Source organism: Phaethon aethereus, assembly GCF_964289735.1.
Source record: "Phaethon aethereus genome assembly, chromosome: 9".
Classification (NCBI taxonomy): domain Eukaryota; kingdom Metazoa; phylum Chordata; class Aves; order Phaethontiformes; family Phaethontidae; genus Phaethon; species Phaethon aethereus.
In genome coordinates this window covers 28,117,470-28,133,344 of record NC_138585.1, presented here as the reverse complement: position 1 = coordinate 28,133,344, position 15,875 = coordinate 28,117,470, and the positions used below count along the sequence as shown (strand labels likewise).

The window sequence follows — 15,875 nt, the reverse complement described above, 5'->3', positions numbered from 1 at the left end:
TGTTCTTGAAATTGTTTTGTTTCTTTTTCAACCCTGTTTCTGGAAATTCTAGTCTAGCCAGATCAGTAATGCTGTTTTGGTTTTGGCAGCTAGAGAGTGGGAAGTAACTCTTCCAGCACTGCTTATGCTGAGCTCTGCCAGGTGACACTGCCACCCTTTGACTTGCATCATGTAAAGATTTCCCTTCTTGTTCTGCCAAAGGAGAGATGACCTCACCCTTTCAGAAAGCATTCCAGTTGTCATTGGGTTATAAAAGTCATGGGTTGTGTCAGGTGAAGTGTAAAGTGTTGCAAGAGAAAGTCTGCTATTTTTTTGTAAAAATAAGTAATTAATTTTCTTTTTTTCACAGGTTCTTTAAAGAACTTGAAGCAAGACATCAGAACAACATCTTTATTGATGATATTAGTGATATAGTTGAAAAGCATACTTCTTCAACGTTTGATCCATATGTAAAATACTGCACCAATGAAGTCTATCAGCAGCGAACACTGCAGAAATTGCTGTAAGAACTGATTTTAAAATATGATTGCAAAATCACCCCCTCTGTAGTAGGAGTGAGTAGCAGGCTGTGGTATTTGGTGCAAAACCTATGGCTTCCAACTAGGCACACGTTCCTTTGAAGTAATTGGGAGTGAAAACATGGCTGGCTGCATAGTCCAGTCCTCTTTGTGGTCAGGCGTTACATTCCCTTTCCACTGATCAGCCCGGTTTAATCAATGTCAGAGACATTCTTTCCCTGTGTGTTACATACGAGTCTGTGCTCAGGTTCCTGTATGGGAGAATTTGAGGTTTTGCATATAAATAAAACTGAGGGCTTAGTTGATGTGGCTCCTTCAAATCACACTTCCCTATTGATAAAATAATGATTTATTTAAGATTCAGTAACTTTCACAATTCTGTGATAAAACATACCGTTTAATTCACTCCCCCTTTTTCCCACCAGAGCCACAAATCCAGCATTTAAAGAGGTGTTATCACGGATCGAGTCCCATGAAGATTGCCGGAATTTACCAATGATCTCTTTCCTCATTCTTCCCATGCAGAGGGTTACTCGTCTTCCCTTGCTGATGGATGTGAGAACAGAGTTATTTTTCTATTTTCCCTTGATGCATGTTCTTTTAATGTTAGCATTCTTTTCTATCCAATTCCTAGTTCATTCCAGTCTCTTCATATCTTCTTACTTCTACCAGGTTACAGGGCTGTAGATACTTCTCCATTGACTATGAAGTACTGTAGCATTTGTTTGCTTACTGTGACTGGTACCTTCTGCTCCTGATCCCCCATTCAAAAGTTAAATGTTTACACATTCTAATAGAAAAATTGTACAGTAAAGGGTCAAAACGATTATGAAACGGAGGAGGAACCTAGCACAGAAATTGTAGGTAGTGTTAGGATTAAAATGAAACCCTACAGTTTACAAAACAAGACTTCCTATCACATAGGTTAGGTCAGGATCCTTTTGCAGTAAATACTTGCAGACACAGGGTCATTAACTTAGCCCTCAGTTAAGAGTGTCACTGTGTGACGTCGAAGAATGAACTTGGTTCTCAAGGGCACGGGAGTTATTCCTGAGTGGGGCAGTATTGATACACTCGGTTTCCCAGCAGCACGTTGCACTGTGAGATGTTCCCTTCCTGTGTGGGTGACCGAGTGACTTGGGAAGTGTGAGGAAGTGCAAGTGAGTAATTGTGAGGCAAAGTTCACACCAAGATTCACGGTATTTCGGTTAAGATGCTAGATCTAAATTTATGAGCTGGCCAGCCAGCAATAGTGCAGATTAAAATCCAGGCTCGGATTCTGGCGGTGGTAGGATCCAGAAACGGGACTAATAATTTTATTCTACTATATATTTGAAAATTGTGCACTGATTACTTTGAACATATGGGTAGTTATTTAGTTCATTCATGGACGTTGAGTATTCTCTCCTTTGCAGTACATTTCTAGGTAAAAAATGGAGTCATAATCCAGTATTACTTTGGTGTGGCATGAGGTGTGCCTTCCCCTTGTTTTTTTCTAAACAAGCAAACCAGGCATTTTATTTTCCACTGTTTCAGGTTTTGTGTTTTTTTTTTTCTTGTGTGTAAACCTTTATATTGAGACTTCAGAGTGAATTCAATTTTTAAGGCTTCAGTACCAGAAATATGGCTCCAACTGCATTCAGAGAGGAGGGAACATAATTAAACAAAAGACTAATTTAATGTAAAATATCTTACGATGTTTTTGTTTCTCAAGCAAAAACGTAATTTAACTGGTCTGTTATTGATTCAAAATGCCTGTTCCTCATCAGACTTCATCTTTACCTCTAACTCATGAGAATAAACTCTGTCAATAGATACAACCCTCATATGTAACTCATAGATTGGTTTTACTTCTCATTACTTGCCAGCGCCTCCTCCGGATGCTTCAGCTGTCTTCCCTTCCACGTGCCTTTTTTTTAAAATAGAGTAATACGGCTGTGTATATTTTTCCATGGTACACATAGCAGTGTGGCCTTAAGAGCTGTTCTTAACCCTTTGGAAATGCTTACCTTCCACAAAGAGGTCAGAGTAATCTGGTACAGTTTTCCTAGTGCAAGTCCGGTTGTACATAAGTGGGTTTTCAGCTTCCAGGAAAAGCTTACCATTGAAGCAGGAAGGCCTGGTTATTCACGGCTGCCGTGGGGCTTCATTGTGGTTTGCAAAAAGGTAGAGACAAGACAGCAGAAACCGTCCCTCTCCTGGAGGGATATGGGCTGCCTCTTCCGCCGTGTTGCTAGGGGTGGAGGGTGGCCAGGAGGTGCAAAACACCACTCTGCTCCGAAAAGCTTTCAAGGGAGGCGTTCCTTAGTGTGACGAAGCACTCTGAGGAAGTGACCTCGTGTTCTCTCATTTATCCCAGTCCACAGCTGTGACCTCACCTCTTTGATTTCAGTTAATGTGTATGTAAAATTCTGTATTCGTTACAATCTGTGATTCTTAGTCCTCTGAAATAACTGACATTTTATTTCAGACCATTTGTCAGAAAACTCCTAAGGATTCACCAAAATACGAGAACTGCAAGCAAGCTCTGAAAGAAGTGAGCAAGGTATGTTCTTAGAAGTTTAATATGGATGCAGAATTTCTTCTGCTTTGACTGTTCTCCTTCCTAAATTGCACTGCATGCTTTTAATTTCAAAAATCCACTGTGAGAAGTGGCTGCTTTTGTTTTTCGTTAGTCCCACGAGAATTAATTTTCATGTTTATTACTCATTTTGGTCACCTGTTTCATCATGTAGTTGGATAAACTTAACTGTTTGCTGCCAGTCATTCCAACAGAAAGCCATATGGTGGACCATACATATAAAATAAAATAAAAAAGCCAAAACACTGTCCTGACAAGAGAGGAAAAAAAAGTCTGAATCTTCTAAGCAAACCTAAGCATTCTTTCTGCTTTTACTGTAAGTTAACCAGATCACCTTCTGTCGGTTGTTCATAGTTGTTCTCCTCTCCTGTTGTCATGCTTTTTTTTTTTTTTTTTGCCCAGAATCCATGGTGGAAGAAGAGCACAAGTCCATTTCCATGCATAGACTGTAAATGTCAACAGCACTTCTTGAATAATAAATTCTGGTTCCTTCCATTTGAACCTCAGCAATCAGATTACCTCTTGGTTTTGGGTTTGGGGTTTTTTGAGGTTTTTTTGTTGTTTTTTTTTTTTTAATTGGTGGGAAATTCTAATCCATCTGTTTAATATATTCATATTCTGGAAATGGACAACTTTAAAACAGAACATTGTGGTTTGAAAATCTAAGGAACTAAGGACTGGCTATTTTTTGCCTCCAAGATCTCAGAATTTCAGAAACTATAGTCCATCATAAACTGCTGTGAAACGTGAAGTACTGGGCATTCTTTTTTTTTAAAAAACCCCTAACTTTCTCTGCATGGTGGGTCTAAGCATTACCTTGGGCCTTGAAAGTTCTTGTCTACTTTACGAGAAAAATCAATGTTTTTCCATGCATAAATAATGCAACAGGAAGAGTACTGAAGGATAAAAACTCAAACTGTTTTATTTAAGAAAGGCTAGGGGTTGTTTTTATGCCTAAATTACCGTCTGTTACTTAGGAAAATACCCGAAACTCGGTAACACTGTGCTGCTGCCAACACAGTTGGGTTTTTCTGTAGGAACAGCGTATGGCGAGTGCAGTGTTCGATTCTGAAAGGAGCAGAGACCCGCCGATGGCGGGTGGATCCTCGCCTGATGATGTGGGGCTAAGGGGTGCATTGTCCTGCCTTTCTGTCGTTGCCCCCCTGTGTTTATGTGCTCCTCACCCCCGCGTGCTGGCTTCAGTAGAAGTGTAGCATGCTTCCAAACCGCATTCTGAAGGTCAGCTGCCATGAAACTTTTTCTGGGACGCTGTTTGCCTTAGTTTAACAGGACGGCACTGTAAGGTTTGCGTTGGGACTTTCTTCTGTGAACGAGCTGGGGGTGCACGGTAGACGTTGGCGGCATGTGGGACTGATGTGTCGGTCTGGAAGGTTGTTTATTTTGGAGCTGATCGTTAGCTTGGATCAGAGAGCGATAACCTTTCTCAGTCAGAACTCCTGGCTGAACCTTGGTACCGTCTGGACTCCGCTGAAGAATAAATAATTATCACAGTATTGTAAGATAGCTCAGGCTGAGGGGGATCTCAGGAGGTCGTCCAGCCCAGCCTCAGAGCAGAACTGGCCATCAAGTCAGACCAGGTCACTCAGGGCTGCATTCAGTCTGGTCTTGAAAACATGATGTCTGTGACCCAACCTGAAAATGTCGGTTCCTCTGTAAATTTTATGCTTCTTCAGAAGTGCATTTTATAAGGGAACAAAGTTTGTATTCCAAGTCTTGAGTACATTAAACCTGTTAAATAAATGTGTCTCTTCTAGTTGGTGCGTTTATGCAACGAAGGTGCTCGGAAGATGGAAAGGACAGAAATGATGTACACAATTAACTCCCAACTGGAATTTAAAATCAAGGTATGACGGTGATATTTCTGACAATAAATCATTTAGCATGTGAATAGTTTTGACTACATGTTAAGTTCTGATACGTTCATTGCCAGCATAAACAAAGTAAATTAGTGTAGGCTGTAGTATTGACATGACTTTTCAGTCAGGGAAGACAAGTTTATATTCTGGGGTAGCTGAACCCTGGAAACTGGGAGTCACTGAAGACTGTTGCATCTAACCCAGTAGGTTAAGTTTCAGGTTGAGGCTTTTCAGGATATGTATTTTTAAAAAGAGTAAAGTGGAACTTTAATAGTGTCTTCATATCACACAGTACTTCTTGCAAAGAAATTATCTGTTATGGCAGGATAAAGATTAAAACTTCTGCCAAGTATTTTCATTTAAGTAGAAGGGTTATGTTATAGCAAAATGTTAAGTATTCTTTGCTGTAAAAACAAAGTGAGTTGCTGTGAAGATTTTGCTGTTAGGAGGGACCAGCAGGTGCTGTTTGAGATGCTCTCGTGTACGTGAGAGGAAAAGTTTGCCTAAGTAAATACTCCTAGGCCAGGGAAGGATCCTAATGGTATTTGACTACCCTGATTTACAGCAGCATGAAATAGAAACCCAGGCCCGTTTCCAGTCACGTTAGGATGTGTTTCTTGGAATTACCATCTATTTCTACAAGATTCAGATGGTCTGCTGGGAACTGTCGGTTGAGGACTCACCCTTTTTGAGGCAGGTGATGGAGAGCAGGGTAGCGTTCGTGCTGCACGCTGCGGAGTCCGAGGCGGTGGTGTGAAACGCCGGCCCAGCGGCTTTCCCAGCAGCTGGGTGCGTCGGCTGGGGCCACGCCTGCCGGCAGCAGTTACCCAGCTTTGCCTACGGCAGCGCTTCTGGCAGCATCGGATGCGCAACCAAAATCGTGTGAAACCTGCCGGGAACAGTGAGCCGTGCAACGGCAGAATTCGGTTAAGCTAAACTACACCTTTATTAATACAGTTCACCTTAATAATCACAAGTTTTTGTTTTGCTAGTACAGGTGGTATTAATCCTCAAATACTTTTAAAGACTCTTAGGAAGCTGAGCTATTTGCAGATTTTTTTCTTTCTAGTACTGAAAATACAGTTAGGCTGTATCATAAAATCCTCTACAATCAGCCTTTTCGGTAGGAAGAAATAGCAGACATGCTCATAGTTAGTGGGAGTTTTATTATATTTTCAAGATATTTCTTGAAGTATATTTACTTTCTTCTATTCAATGTTTGTTAAAATACCATTTCTATAAATAATGTCTCATTTATTATCACACCTGTAGTAAGTAGAGGTTCACGTTTTTAAAAAAGCAGTTCTTTAAAGGATCTTGGTCAGTATTTGAGGAAATGTTGTCTCCAAAAAAATGTTTTGCAACTTCTCTGAAGTATTTTTATTTCCAAACTTTGACTAAAAACTGAAAGCAATCATAATATTTACTTACAATAACAAATAAAGCATCTCTTGACACGTGACATCACTATGTTTGCTAACAATGGTGGATAATAGCCTCAAGTCTTTGGATAGTCTAAAACAGAGTTTGGGACAGCCTGAAGTCCTTGGGCAATCTGCTTTGCGGTTTCGTTGATAGTTTTCAAATCTACACAAGTACCTAACAGTGTTTAAGAGCTTAAATGGTTTATAGGCCCTTACTTTCCCCATGAGAAGAGGATGCATGCTATTAGCCCAGTTTTGCGGGAGGCCCTGTATAATTCTTCCCTGGACGTGCTGTAGCTAGCAGCTCTCACTAGTTTCATGGGAGTAATAGCAACTTTATTTTGTTTTTCTGTATTTTTATGCCAGTTTTTTTCCTCTCTGCATCTTAAATATAACCACTTAGTGGTTTAGACCTTATCTGTAGTTTGAGAGCTTGCCAGCTGGTGTATAAGAGACTGCTTTGGCCAGGTTCCAATACATTTTAAGTTCTGACAGCTTGTTTTATGTAGAAAGGAGTGTGGTATACGTGATGTACTCTTTTGGCAATTTAGGAAAAATTAACATGAAAGTAAAAGGAAGCTGCCGCTGGAATATAGTCTTAGGAAAATGTGATTAACTCTGAGTACAGATCAGAGGAATTTTGAGTTCATGCTCAAATAGAATTTTTTTAACTACTTCTTGTCTGAAAAAACAATCATCAGGGTGCTATAATTCTGGTTTATAACCATTATAAATTAGGTAAGCTTTTTCTGTTCTTGCTCAACCTCATATGCTGTTCTCGGTATGTTGTTTATTATTTTGTTAGATGTAACTGTAGAGCATTTCATGAGACTACAAGAGAAGCTGCTCAAAAATTATTTCGCTTGTACACAACTAATCTGTAGAATTTAATTTTTAATTAAGATTCAGAAGTTTTTTTATTAAATTTTTCCATCTTTATCACCAGAAGTCTTTTTCTGCAAACACGCTCTTGTGTTCATGAAACAAACTTGTTTGTGACTTCTGTGTTCGAGGAGCACCTGGCCCAAAGTCTCTCCATTTTGTAACATCACCAAAAGCACGATGGTGTAACTGTTGGGGTATGGGCCAGTGTTCACATTCCTGTATTGTCTCATGGAACCATTACTGTATTTCAGGAAATGTAAAAGCCATTTGTTTAACACCCACCCCCCCACCCCCCCCCCAAAAAAACCACCACACCAGAAAACCAGATTGATTTGCATGTCACTTGAAGGTACTGAACCCACAGAGTTGTGATTCAAAGTAAGCCAATATTTTTTAAAGCCAAATGTTGATATAAACCTTTTTGTTTGATTTCTGTGACGGAGCTTGGAAGTTCCTCTGGGAGTGTCGACTCTGAGTACTGAGCTAAACTGTCCCTTCATCATCTGCGAGGTTCAATGATGTGTCTTCAGTGAAGTGACCATCCATGAGAGAAATGATCGATATGGTCCTAGGAGAAAGCCTAAGCGAGGCGCCCGTCTGAGATGAGCGACAATTAATGAGCTTGAAGTTAGTGATTTATAACCAGATTGATTGACTCTGATTCACTAACAGATAAAAACCTATTTGTGAAATACGAATTTGAAACAAAATTCTACATTTCCAAATTGGAGAATGTAGTATAAAATGCATATAACAAACTAATGGCTAATACAAAACTAGAAACCTGCAAAAAAGTCATATAAATCGAAACAGGGTATGTGAGCTTAGATTAATTGGGAAGAAACGTCTGAAGGGAATTTTGTCAAGATTCAATACACTAATACTATCTCAGTAGCATGAATGCAAAAATACAAGGGTCATAGCAGGTAAATGAAATATGTTGGTATTTATCAGTAGTCACTTTGAAATAATGCAGGTTTTGAAAGGTCCCTAGTGTAGGTGTACAGGACAGCAAAGGTCTTGTTCAGTGGATGTCTGTGTTCAAGTCCCAGGTGAGGGTGGACATTCCTTACTGCCTGTTCTGGGTATATTGGGACATAAATTCGTTGGGGCAAGGTAGAAAATTTAAGGCTTCTTCAATTTGTAACAATCTGCGATAGTTCCAGCGCGCTGCTATGTTTTGAAATTTTGAGCAACCTTCATCTTAGGGCATGAGTACACTGCCTCGTAACGGACAGCATGGGGACGAGAGTTCTGTGGTACGGCGTGGTGGCAGAGAAAGCATCTTTGGAATAATTGTTTTGATGTGTGCCACTTCAGAGTCACTGTGAAATCACCCCTCAAAAGGGTGGCTGCATGTAAGATTAGGGAGTTAGTACTTTTTCTTCCAATAGCACGATCACAGTCAAAGCACCGTGTTTTGGTTTTGGGGCAAGCATAGACGAGTTTAAATTAGTTCAGTGAAGAGCAGCTAAAGTGATGAAAAGAGAGAAAAAGACAACCGATGCGGAATGAAGAAGACAGCTTACAAGCTGAATGAAGAAATTTTTTTTTTTTTTACAAGCATGTGAAAGGTGCTTTAAATGAGGGAAATAAAGCAGTTGTCTTCATTAGTCTAATCATGCAAGACCAATAATTAATTTGAACAACAGCAAAGCAAGTAGGGAAGTTCGATAAGCAGAAAGCCAGTTACATTGAAAGTAGAAACAAAAATGTGAGTATTTCAGTTAGGATGAAGAAAAATGTATGTGCTCTATTTACTGCGTTAAAAATATTAGTAAGTGTGGGCAAAGTTGTTGCCTCTTGTTTTCCAGTGGTATCATGTACCTGCTGCTGGAGAACCCGTAAGGCACAGGCTGTGCAGGTCGGGCTTCACTTGCAGAAGTCACGCACTGAGCCTAGTCCTTTCTGGTGCCAGCGGGGGGAAGGTACTGGATGGCTTCCGGCGCTCCGTCCAGCACGTGGGCAACACCCAACGGTGCAGAGAGACAAAAGTACCAGCATCTTCAGCATTTGGGTTAGGACCCAAACAGGTCATTCCAGCCATGAGGGGTGAAACCTAGGGAGGAGGTCAGCACCTTTGCTTAGGATATTGCCTGGTGACAGCACGGTCTAGCAGAAAGAACTGGTTCACGGCGTGCCATTGAAGAAACATCCCCATACAGCAGCCCTGCTGGGTTCGGTGCTAGTCTTGGAGCAGCGAGATTGTTCGCCGAGGAATCCTGGTCAGTGGGACAGCTGCCTGCACTGCAATGGACCTTTGTCTTTCTGGCGTTGTATATCATGGCACAGCTTCAGAGATGATCTGTCCTCTGTATGACCAGGATGTGCAGTCTCACATGTCCCTTCACGTTCGTGGCCCAGAGAAACAAAGCTCCTTCTACGGTGCCTATTTCTCCTGCAGTTGGGAATAATTTGGATTATGCCTGGTCTTCACATTAGGCAGCTATAATCCTCTTTGGCTTGCTTCAGCTGTTGCAGATGTTGGTCCTCACCCTAGAGAGAAACAGAGATGCTGCTCTGAAGAACATTTAGAGTTCAACTACCATCAGTTAGATAAAGAGGAGTTATAGCATCCTTAATTATCCACCTTAGATAAGGCTGTAACAGTTAACAGATGATATTTCAAGAGCTCCTAATGAGAATAGCAAGTACTTGGAAAATTTCCCTTCGTGCTATCAAGGGCAAAAACAAAAGTGCTTTGGTATGGTGACTACCTTGGAAGACTGATTCTATCTATTCCTCCTAAATTGAGGGGTGAGGGTTTATGCAAATGTGACTGACTTTTCCTGGAACCAGTGACGTATGCTCAGTGAGTTGTCACGTCTGGTCTGAGGGAGTGCTTTGAGGAGCTGAAGGCCAGGCCTCGTTACAGCGGCGTGCCTGACTTGCCCATCCCCTTCAGCTGCAGTGGCAAATTACAGAGCAGCTGTGATCAAATATAATGGTCACCTTTTCTGACAGGGAAAAAAAGCTGAAGTTCTTCCTGAGGAAGGCCAGTTATTTGTTGATAGGGCCTTTCAGAGGTGGATAGCTAAAGCGATGTCTTCTAAAAACTTTCAGACGCGTCTTTCAAACCACTGCTGAATTTATCATGTCATGAGTGAACTATATTGTTTTGGCATTAAAATGGACAACTAATTCAAGCTCTACATACACATTCTTTCAGAGCTGTGTTGGAACTTCCGTTTACTTACGGAGTAGAAAATCACATTTGATTGGTAAGCCTTCTGGCATTCCTCACGTACTCGGATTTTTCATGGGAAAAAAAGGTCTGCATACTCTGAACGTGTTGATAATGATGTTCAGTTTTGCATTAGGACTCATCTAACCCTGCACGCTGTCTCCATATCTGTTTATGTCTGTTTTCATATGCTCACAGAATACTTCAAAGTGGATCCTGTTAAAGGATTTTACATATTTTAATTCTGTGAGTGGTACAGAACACGCCATCAGAAAGAAGGTACAGCATCATTTTAACTGGCCTTAGGACTGTGATGGAACGCCGTGTGCAGTAGCCCTCATGTTTGAGATAAGAAGCTGAAGCTCTTCTTTCCACCTGTTTAGGTGGAAAAGCTGTGAGGTACCCAGAGGAAAACCCAATGGTCACATGTGCTTAAGGAATGATCGCTCGCTCTACAAAAACTTACACGTTCCTGGAAGACAGTGTTTTTAATCTCCTAAGGAGATCTCACAGTCTGTTCTGTCCCAAGTATGACCAATCAAGTCTCTTCGTCTTTCTCTTAGATGAGCAAGTGGGTCATGTGCATGAGTGATTTTCAAGTATTTGCAGCTATTACTTGCGTATTATATGAATGATGAAGATACCTTAAACCTTGATAACCTCTGTTCTGTGCTTGTACTCACGATCTCCAAGCTTTGAGTTTTATTCAAGCATTTTTTCCCAAATATATAATAATGTAATCTGTTTTTTTTTAAATTTCTACTTTTGAAGGATTAAAATGTTATTTTCTTGCTTTGTAGCCATTTCCATTGGTTTCCTCTTCACGATGGTTAGTGAAAAGGGGTGAATTAACAGCATACGTAGAAGACACTGGACTTTTTTCTAAAAGAACTTCTAAACAGCAGGTGTACTTCTTCCTATTTAATGATGTCCTCATTATCACCAAGAAGAAAAGGTAAGAGCTTCACCGTATAATTGCCTTTGTGTTCATCCCCTTGAATCACAGAGAGAACAGCCGAGTTACCCTTGTCTTTTAAAATGATCATGACCGCTGCCTGTGTATCGCCCTCAGGGAAATGAAAACTGAAGCTTTCTGGCTTTGGAATGGCAAACATGATTGCATCCACAGCATTTTTACATATTTTCTAGCCACTTGCTTGTTTGAAAGAATGAAGGAAATTTAAGGAAAAGTAAGTGGACCTGGTACAGCTGCAGCATAAAACAGGAGGAAATACGGACTGAACATGTTTACAGTCCAGTAAACATTTATGAAGCCATTTATATGTTTCAGTGTGCCATGTCTGAGAAAGTACATGAATTATGTAGGTATTTGAGTTTCTAATACTGCTCAACCAGACTGCGTTTCTGAAGGACAAGTAACCACTTGTTAAACAGGATATATTTTTGGCAAATGTAGTTGAAATTCCGGATTGTCAAACAAATGAAAAAATTCATCCTTGAAGCCTTAGCAAAGGGAGAAGTTTTGGAAGGAAAAAGAAACGATAATTTTCATTCTCCTCCATGCTTTCCACAGTTGGGCTGTTTTTGAGAATGATGTGTGGGAGACCACTTCTGGCAGTGTCCTTTTAAATTTTTGTCACTAGATTGGAGAGAACGTTTAGAAGAATGGAATGGAATGGAATGGAATTTATGTGCTCTGCTGTTGCGATTGGATAATACTTGATAGATAAACCTTATTCCCAAGACCAAAAACTGTTTTGAACAACAATTATTTTGCATCTCCGTGTCTGGTTAAGCCAAACACCAGCTATTTTTAAAAGAAGCCCTTTTGTGAAACTTCACATTCATAATTTAAATAAGAAATTTTGAGGAACGAGGTATGATACAAAATCTGGGAAGAAAATCCTAATATTTAAGCAAAGAGAAAGCTAAATGAAAACAGAGGAGAAAAACTATTTAAGTGAAAGGGGTTTTTTTTAATAAAGATGGGAAGAGAAGTGAATAGGTTTCCCCCAGCTATCTTACTGATGTGAACATGTTTCTGAGATTCAGTGTTTATCAAAGCTGATGCTGAAATGTTTCTGTGAAAGTCCCTCGTTAAGTCAGTGGCAGCACATCAGAGTTGTATCGCACTTTTTTAAAGGGTGCATTTCTTTTCTCATGGGACTACTGTTAACATACTGTTGTGCTGGTAGCTAAGTAAATGTCTGAGTTGGGAAAACAGTGAAAAATCTGTTATCTGTGTTGTTACATTGTTTATTGGTTTCCTATGTGATGGATTGTTGCTATAAAAATCTGTTTTATAATCTGGACAACTTATTTTATCCAAGCTTTGGGGCTTTTGATTTGTAACCACTTCCAGCTGTTGGAATTGAAGTGTCCTAAGTGGGCCCAGGAGCCAAAATTAAAGAACACTTCATGTTAATGATCAGATTCGCATAGTCACTCTCCCAAGATGCCCTAACAAATGGATGCAATTGAAAAGGACTGATTTCTGTGAGCCTCCCCGATATTCTGAGCATGAAGCATGTACTTTGCAGAAGTGAATAAGCTTATTAATAGTACTTGAGCTTTTGGTGATCTGTTCTCCCACCCACAGTGTTCCCATGGACACCACTGCAGTGGACAGAAATATTTGTTGCTAGCTGAATTTAAATGTTTGTATTTTTACTTGAGCAGTTGCATTTCAGAAGATTCTTAACATTACACACACACAAAAAAAAATCACTCCTCACTATTCTGCTAAAGATACTAATTACTTCGTGCTCCAATCATGCTGTTTAATCTTTACCCAGAAGTTAATCTTCAGCTATCCTGTCTGAGCAGTTTGCCCTGTATGTAGAACGCAGCCGGCAACAGCTCGGTCCTGACTCGTAAAGGCCAGGCTGGTGGTACCATCAGAGAGGACATGTTGTAAGTGTTAAGTAATTCTAGTCCAACCAGATACGGCATGCATCACTGCTCCCATCCTCATTTCAGGGACGCTTTCCAAATGTTAGAACAGTCATTGGAAGAACTGCATTTTAAATACTGAGTGAGCAAAGCGTTCCAGAAGCCTTTTCATAATAACTGTTACATTTTAGCAATAAAAAGATAATGGGAGGTCTTGTGTTGGTGTATACTCAAGGCATGCTCCAGAGTTCTCATATTTTAATTTTAATGATACTTCATTCATCATAATCTTCCTCAGCTACAATTTCACCTCCTGATGGAAATTGCAAGGCTTAACTGTCTTCTCTCGCCTATTAAGTAGTTTAAATGGAATTTAGCTACCAAAATCTCTTCCTTTTTAATGGACGCTGTGGCGCGCTCTCATGCCGCTATGATGTATTTCAGAGACTCGTGCTGTCCATGTCAGCTACTGGATGGTCCATACCTGGGTCATTTAGGCTCTGACTTGTGTGCTGTAAAGCAGTAGGGCTCATCAGTTGCTCCATCGCGCTTGCCCTTTGAAGAAGTACAGCAGATAGGTTAGAAATTATTATAAAGTTAAACGTTGTGAATATTCTGCAAAGATCTACATGTAGGCTAAGTAACTTAAATATTTCATGTATTGTTCATTCAGCTTTGTGCTAGTGTTGCTGAACCACTACTGGTTTAACCCTTTTGTTTCATTCTCTAACTCCTTTCTCTTTTTGCTCCTTTTCTGGCTTCTGTTCTTTTTTTCATTTACCTCCTTGCTGTACTGGGAACATCGCCACCCATTACAGGGACCAGTAAACCAATAGCTTCTGCTGACGCTGGATTGTGAAGGTGGTGTTCTGACATAGGGAGTAACATGCAATGTAACTGATCTCTTAGAGTTGTTCGTCAAGCTGCCTCACGATTCACACGCACCACAGTACAATTGTGGTTACTTGTGTCATGTTTGGGAGACTTGCTGTCTCTTGGGCTAGTGAAGAAACTGTTCCAGGTTCCACACAGTATGATGAAATTAGTGCTGTATTAAAATATAGAAGACTTAGTTAAAATACACATACTACTTTTATGTTTGTATGTATTTCCTTAATAATGAGTTTTCAGTTTTCTCCCTCTTGTAAACCACAGATGTGGGGGTCAGTGTCACCCATACTTCTGCACCGCCGATGAGCAGAACTGCTGGGTTCAGATACACACGTGTCTGTTGGCAGGCAGGGTGGAGTTTCTGTAGTGGACACTGTATAGCTGCCCGAGGAGAGGGCCGGGCTACAGAGGTGCCGATTTCTCCTATACCTTTTGGAGGCTTGGCAGCGTACTCTGTAACAATATTCTGCTAAAATTGGATACAGCTAGCTTTGAACTCTACCAAAAGTCAAACGCCTCCTTTTATTCCACATGGCCTCCTGGGACCACCAAGATCTGGTTACGTATTTTAGTTATTAATGCTCAAAGCTGCCTGTGAGCTGGCTGTGTGTTCTGCAGAGTTCAGGAGAAGTCCAGAATTAAAGTTTTGTTATATACAGCTAAATAGCTGCCTTATCCAGCTATTCAGAAAAATCCACCAGTTACAGCCTGAGTGCTTTTGGAAGATTTCAGGTGAACTCCAGAGAGGCTTATATTTCTGAATGAGTGTACATTTATTGAATATTCCGTTGTCCATAATCCCCTAAAGACACCACTAGAATCCTGTCTTAATGGCTTGTCAGCTCCTGAGATGCCCTGACAGTGGAATGCAGCTGGAGTTCATACGCTGGAAATCACCCAAAGGTTCACAGCTGCTTGCAAAACCAGAGTTTCCCTAAAGGTGCCAGGGGTGATTTTGTAACTGAAGGCAAACACAAATGCAGAGTAATTCCTGTGGAACACCAAGAACTTCAGAGTAGCGTAGCTTCTTTAGCTGTGATGAAACATAGCTGAAGAAGATTGAACGTTTTGCATCGCTTGAAATACATGATGGAAAGAGTAAAAAAAAGTAGGGAGACAGACAGTGTGCTTTCTGTTAGAGTATAGGTGGCCTAGAACAGCTGATACTATATCAATAGATACCTGGTCTTCATAGAAGTGCCTCTAGAATTTGTATGCATTCCCTGTGAAGGAATATAAAATAGTCCTGTTGTTTCATGTTCTGAATCTAAATGAAAGTTTAGGAAAAAGGTTCAGTCTTAAACTGAAAACCGATGTTGGCATGTTTGTATTACCTGATTACAGTAATTTTAAAGAATGTGTTACATGTCCTTCCTGTTACTCTGCTGCCCGGCTGAGTGGATTAAGTTTCCGCTTATGTACATCGGCTCGCTGCAGCACTGCCAGCTTTAGCAGCGTAGTTCATTGTCCGTTTGGAAGGAGAGTGTGTGGGCCTCACGGAGGGCACAGGAGGTAGAATGGTGAGGACTGCCTAGTGGTCTCAAATTAGACTGTAAGAAAGAGGAGGTTTATCTCTGATTAATTAGTAAGGAATGCATTTGTTATTAGTTACACAAATTAATTAGTAAGGAATCAATTTATTACTTGTTACACAGATGCATA

At 40.5% G+C, this 15,875-nt stretch overlaps 1 protein-coding gene across 1 annotated transcript in view; it reads left to right on the top strand.

The window, feature by feature from the left end:
* ARHGEF26 (Rho guanine nucleotide exchange factor 26) overlaps positions 1–15,875 on the top strand; it is a gene marked incomplete at its 3' end in the record, with an annotated part of 57,286 nt that overhangs the window by 31,456 nt on the left and 9,955 nt on the right. The window contains exons 6-10 of the mRNA XM_082003577.1: positions 350–502; positions 944–1,073; positions 2,989–3,063; positions 4,875–4,964; positions 11,270–11,424. Of these exons, the coding sequence (XP_081859703.1) occupies positions 350–502; positions 944–1,073; positions 2,989–3,063; positions 4,875–4,964; positions 11,270–11,424 (603 nt within the window). The remainder of the gene's footprint in view (positions 1–349; positions 503–943; positions 1,074–2,988; positions 3,064–4,874; positions 4,965–11,269; positions 11,425–15,875) is intronic.